Source organism: Schistocerca piceifrons, chromosome 6 (assembly GCF_021461385.2).
Source record: "Schistocerca piceifrons isolate TAMUIC-IGC-003096 chromosome 6, iqSchPice1.1, whole genome shotgun sequence".
Classification (NCBI taxonomy): Eukaryota; Metazoa; Arthropoda; class Insecta; order Orthoptera; family Acrididae; genus Schistocerca; species Schistocerca piceifrons.
Window position 1 is genome coordinate 452,620,354 of NC_060143.1, and position 6,668 is coordinate 452,627,021.

The following is a 6,668-nucleotide window of genomic DNA, read 5'->3' on the forward strand; positions in this document are numbered from 1 at the left end:
AAGCAGGCGTTGACAGATGTGAAAATTACCCAACTATCAGTTTAATAAGTCATGGCTGCAAAATACTAACGCGAATTCTTTACAGACGAATGGAAAAACTGGTAGAAGCTGACCTCGGGGTAGATCAGTTTGGATTCCGTAGAAATATGGGAACACGTGAGGCAATACTGACCCTACGACTTATCATAGAGGCTAGACTAAGAAAAGGCAAACCTATGTTTCTAGCATTTGTAGACTTGGAGAAAGCTTTTGATAATGTTGACTGGAATACTCTCTTTCAAATTCTGAAGGTGGCAGGGGTAAAATACAGGGAGCGAATGGCTATTTACAATTTGCACAGAAACCAGATGGCAGTTATAAGAGTCGAGGGACATGAAAGGGAAGCAGTGGTTGGGAAGGGAGTGAGACAGGGTTGTAGCCTCTCCCCGATGTTATTCAATCTGTATATTGAGCAAGCAGTAAAGGAAACAAAAGAAAAATTCGGAGTGGGTATTAAAATCCATGGAGAAGAAATAAAAACTTTGAGGTTCGCCGATGACATTGTAATTCTTTCAGAGACAGCAAAGGACTTGGAAGAGCAGTTGAACGGAATGGACAGTGTCTTGAAAGGAGGATGTAAGATGAACATCAACAAAAGCAAAACGAGGATCATGGAATGTAGTCGAATTAAGTCGGGTGTTGCTGAGCGAATAAGATTAGCAAATGCGACACTTGAAGTAGTAAAGGAGTTTTGCTATTTGGGGAGCAAAATAACTGATGATGGTCGAAGTAGAGAGGATATAAAATGTAGACTGGCAATGGCAAGGAAAGCGTTTCTGAAGAAGAGAAATTTGCTAACAGATTTAAGTGTCAGGAAGTCGTTTCTGAAAGTATTTGTATGGAGTGTAGCCATGTATGGAAGTGAAACATGGACAATAAACAGTTTGGACAAGAAGAGAATAGAAGCTTTGGAAATGTGGTGCTACAGAAGAATGCTGAAGATTAGATGGGTAGATCACATAACTAATGAGGAGGTATTGAATAGGATAGGGGAGAAGAGGAGTTTGTGGTACAACTTGACTAGAAGAAGGGATCTGTTGGTAGGACACGTTTTGAGGCATCAAGGGATCACCAATTTAGTATTAGAGGGCAGCGTGCCGGGTAAAAATCATAGAAGGAGACCAAGAGATGAATACACTAAGCAGATTCAGAAGTATGTAGGCTGCAGTACATACTGGGAGATGAAGAAGCTTGCACAGGATAGAGTAGCATGGAGAGCTGCATCAAACCAGTCTCAGGACTGAAGACCACAACAGCAACAACAACAACAACAACAACAAATAGCAACACCAGACTGGTCAATGAGTAACTAGATGGGAACCTTAGATCCGCTAAACGATTTACATAGGTCCGGAATTTTCATGGCTTCACGGCCAGATCTTTCGCTAAGGTATGACGGTGGTATGGCAGGCTTCGCGCGTAGATCTTTCCACATACACACAAATCTCTACCAACTTTTCCCTGTCATTTGGGTGTTTTCTTTTGAACCACGAGTGAAAAAGCCTTTGCTTTCTCAGCATTTTCCAAATTACCTTGCTAAACCATGGTGGGTCTCTTCTGTCCTTAATCTAATTAGCAGGCATGTACTTGTCCAGAGAACAGATTTCCAATCGGTTTAAATTGTGCCCGTGATTCCTCTGTGCCCCTCATACTGTAACTAAATGATTGCAATTCATTGCCTAAGTGAGATGCTAACAATTAATTATCTGCTGTTTCTAGTAGAAATACTCTCCTAGCCTTCGTGACTGATTTATTAACTTTCATAACCATAGTTCAATGATATGATCACTAATCTCCGTCTCTGTACTGAAGCTGTTGATAAAATCCAGCCTGTTTGTAGCTACAAGGTGTAAGATATTTCCATTGTGTGTGGGGTGCCAAACTAGCCATTCAAGACAGATTTTGGAAAACATGTCAAAACGTACTTCGCAAGACTGCCTGCCTGCTCCCCCTGCAATGAATCCCTGGACATCCCAGTCTGTACTCATTAGGTTAAAATCGCCTCCAACTAGTACTGAATGACCTGGGAATTTACACAGTACTGACTGTAGATTTTCTTTGAATGGCCCTTAGAACTGTCACAGCAGAGTCGAATGGCCAGTAAAAAGTTCAACGATTAACTTGGTTTCACCTACGCCTGTTATGAATGCCGGGGTAACTTCACTGTCACACTCAGTTTTAACCTCCATTGGTGACAATATTTTTGTTAACTGCATTGGACACTCCCCCTCCTATGACATCTAATTGGTCTTTCTGATAAACATTCCAGGACTCACTAAATATCTCAGAGCTTTCTACTTTGGGTTTTAACCAGCTCTTAGTCCCAAGAATAATTCAAACATGAGAACTTTCCTGGAGGGCAGTAAACTTGGGAACTTCATTACAAATACTTCAACAACTTACTGATCAAATTTTGATAGTTGAAATGTCTTTACTCTGAACATGATCTGATTTCCCTGTCTGCGTATAAAATGGTGAGTGTTCATCAGAGTACCTCAAACTACTGCCTAGCCTGAAAAACCACGTGTGTAATCCACAAGTACTCAGCAACCAGAGCAGCTGCTTCCTCTGTGTAGTGCACCCCTGACCTGAGAAGGGCAGTCTTATAATTCCCCATCTGATAACTCAAGTCTAGAAGGTTGCGTTATGACCGTCAGAGTTGACAAAGCCTTTGTTTGAGACCCTCCACTCGGCTCCATACTGAAGGACCCCAATCAGCTCTGCGAACAATGCTGTAAATTGCAAGCTCTGCTTGCATCCCACAGGTGACGTCAGCAGCTGTCACCACCTACATCTACGAACTGACAGTAGCCTCAGAACCCATGTGACATGAGTCATTGGTGCCAATGTGAGCCAGAACTTACAGATGACTGCATCCCACATAGCCAAAGGCAAGGCCGCTTCCACATATTGGATGAGACCCCTGGTAGACAAATCGAGTGCACATTAGCTTTCCTTTTAGCCATGGACACTCTCTTCTGAAGGGGCTCCAATGTGCCTACCATTGGAACTCCCGATAACTGGTGAGCCCCTGCCCACCTGTGCCTGCTCAGATCCTGCTTAAGTAATGGCCACCTGTTCACTTATAGGGCAAACAGGTAAAGCCAGACGCCCATCCTCCACATTGGCCCTCCACCTCAAGTGACACAAATGTGTTAGCACCCAGCACCTACTACCCACCATTCACCCTGCTGTGGGGGCAGATCCACTGCACTAGGTACAGCAGAAGGTGCCTCAGCAGCAAAGTCCAAAGCTACCAAAGTTTTCAGTCCTATTTATGTGTCAGCCAATGACTCAATGCCTTTACTGTTCTGTGAGTTGTAACCTTAACTTCTAAATTAAATACAGAGAGTATCTGATATAGACAAAAAGAAACAATGAATAGGATGTATTCTATTTTCGTTTGCAACCTAAGCTTTGTCTCAGGAATGATCCCTGGTTGTGAAGACTTCCATAATATTATATAGTTAATACTTTACTCTTTGCAAGGTACACATTAAGATGAGACCCTTTTTATCATACAAAATGGTGGCTGAAACGTTTCTGGCAGACCTTCATCTTTCAAGAGATGGGGCCAACGGTTTCCAGCCACTGCTTGTGATTGGTGCTTTGTTTTTGACATGTACAGTAAACCTACAACGCACTTACCAGTAACAAATCGAGGCCTGAAATCAGTTTGATTCTTTTCAGATAGATTCAGCAATCTCTGAAAAACTTTGACTTTGCGAAGTTTCTTTTATTATATCCTCTGTGCCAATTATTTCTTGTCTGTTACAGAAATTATTTCTGTGTTGATGAGTCATCCTGCAGCGAGGATCCTGAGTGTAACTTCTCTGCTCAATCCATTAATACTCTCATACCTTCCAACCTTCACCTCTCACTTTTCTGATGTAATAACTTCATTTGTGAAGGTGCTGACACCTCCCCCCCCCCTCCCCCCCCACAGGTTGCAAGTATTTGAAAAAGTCATATTTCCAATATGACACTTTTCAAATACTTGTGAGCTGTGGGGCACGACCTTCAGAAAATATTAGTTTTGTGTATGGGTGGAGCAGCCCCATAGAACAACTGTATGAGAGTATTTCTGAAAATATATTGAGATTTACCTAGCCAAGCCAAACGTGCCACCATAATATTTCAGTGGACAAAACTGTTACTGCTAAAATGAATCAGAAGTGTGAAATTTAATAAGGAGTGCCTGTCCCTTAACATATGGTGTTCATTTGCACTGATCAAGATAAGATACTTGTTGTGAATAAGGAATCATTTACCAACAGCTCTTGGCATTTGAAGCCCCCCCCCCCCCCTCTCTCTCTCTCTCTCTCTCTCTCTCTCTCTCTCTTTTTCTTTCTCTCTCTCTCTCTCTCTCTCTCTCTCTCTGGCCCAGCCCCCCTCCAGAGGAAATTTTGTTTCTGAAAGCTTGGTGTGTGTATGTGGATGGAGGGGGGGGGGCAGAGCTACATTTTTATTTTGGAGTGTTGTGTCGTTATCCTATTTCTAAAATTATTCACTGCTTTACTTGCAGAGCATCTGAAGGAAAAACAGTGGAAGTGCCATACCGAGGAGATGTGGAGTCAACGGTCTTAGACATACTGGGTGGTTTGCGTTCTGCTTGTACCTACACAGGTGCTGCTAAACTAAAGGAATTGCCTCGTCGAGCAACTTTTATTCGTTGCACACAGCAAGTAAATCAAGTGTATGATGGTGTAACTAAGGGTGACTAATGTTCCTGAAAATTAGGTCTAAATTTTCATTCCATTGACAAACAATTTGTGCCTTTGCTTCTTTGTATGACACTGCTTGTGAAGCACCCTCCACTAAAACAATGAGAGAGACAGAGACCACCTCTCATTTGTCTCCCATAATCACTTGAACTAAGCACAATTTGCTTAGCAATTATTTATCTTAGAAGAATAAAATTCTACAAATACTTACGTCTGCAGGATTTCTCTATGAAAAATATAGATATTGATTAACTTTATCAATTATGATGTCTCATCTAAACATATTAAAATTTTATTCTTGTTAAAGATAGTCTGATGTAGAAACCAAAAAATACTTGAAAATTTTCAGTCGGTTAATACAATTTTTGTTGAATTATCATTGGTCTCCATTGCTTATCTTCCTCAATTAGACTCAACTCTGTTAATAATAATAATAATAATAATAATAGAGCTGTAAATTCTTAATTAGCAAAGTACATAAAGTACAGCTTCAAATGCCTCTTCAATCTGCATGGGGGGGGGGGGGCTCCATATCCAGGTGCAGGAACTATTCCATTTATTTTCTGTCACCCTTTTGCTGTGTTAATGTTAGGGCTGCAGTTCAGCAGGCAGATGGGGGTTGAGGGGGTGTGTCGAGTGGAGTGGGTAAATGTAAGTGTAAATCTGAAGTATACCCAATGGTGAAATGACAACTATTTTTGTGATGCACCCTTCATGTAGTAGACTACTTATAAATGAAGTATATTCAAAGATCTGACTAGTGTTTCAGATTTTTATTTATTTGTGGAAGAAGTCCTTGCGGTATAACAACTCAAGACAATAAAGGACAGTTTACAACATTTCAACTCAGCTCAGAACCATCACTTGTACGAGAGCTTACAGACACTAATCTTGGCATTTGTGACAGTGTTTATCTGTATGCAGATTTGCTTAAGCCTTATTATTGTAATATTCCTTCTGCACTATTTATTCTCCAAATACCTTTGGGCAAAAAAAAAAGGAAAAAAGAAATTAATGTAAGATATTGCTCTTTTTCATTGTTATTGAACCTGAGTACACGTACCATTCTTCGAGGATTTTAGTGTACATTAAACTTCCAAACATGTCTTCTTTCTTGTCATGAGTCTCAAAATTTGTGTCTTACATAGCAACTCTGTATGTACCTTTTATAAATGATCTACTGTTTCCAACATGCAGATTGTAGGTTCTGCACATTGTGATAGATGCTTCATTACCAGTATAAATAAGCATAATATATGGCAGACATTATCAATGTTTTTAAATTACGCTCCTTATGCATAATAATACTTAAAAATCTAGTCAATACTACTAAATCCCACCTGTCTTTCTCTTCGCATTTGCCCATACTTGATCAAATATTACAAGTTCACCACCTGACTTATTGCAAATACAAATGCTCTTCTCTCAAACTGTTAGTGTTCTCTCTTCATTCAGTAGCACATCGTTTGAATGATGATACAGTTTGCCAGCTTTTGCATTTGAATTTTACGGGTTAATAGTTGAATGCTGTAAGATGACTCAGAAAAAATACAAACATAGGTGTTTCATTCGTCAAATTAGAATGCTGAGCTTGTCCAAATGAGAGATTAATCTTTTGTACATAAGCGCTTCACTAATTATTTGGTAAAAGTTTCATATTGGACACCCCCCTTCCCCCAAAGCGCATTTCAGTAGGACACAAATATTAATATTAGGCTTTGTTACAGGACAATTTGTTACCACAACCAGATTTTACTGATTTCACATTCACTGGCTTTGCCAACTCACAACCAAATTATCAACTTCCAACCTAACCTACACCACATGCTAAATTACACATCAGTCTGTCTGTGTGTTTTTTTTTTTGTTTTGTTTTTTTTTTTTTTTTTTTTTTTTTTCCGGGGG

General features: G+C 40.1%; 1 protein-coding gene across 4 annotated transcripts in view; it reads left to right on the plus strand.

Moving 5' to 3' along the window:
- The window catches only part of LOC124802783 (GMP reductase 1-like), a 96,353-nt gene extending 90,541 nt beyond the window's left edge, over positions 1–5,812 (plus strand). For all 4 annotated transcript variants that reach the window (XM_047263782.1, XM_047263780.1, XM_047263783.1 and 1 more), the window contains one exon: positions 4,565–5,812. In XM_047263782.1, coding sequence (XP_047119738.1) covers positions 4,565–4,763 — 199 coding nt within the window. In that variant the 3' untranslated portion in view covers positions 4,764–5,812. The remainder of the gene's footprint in view (positions 1–4,564) is intronic.
- The last annotated feature ends 856 nt before the right edge of the window (positions 5,813–6,668 follow it).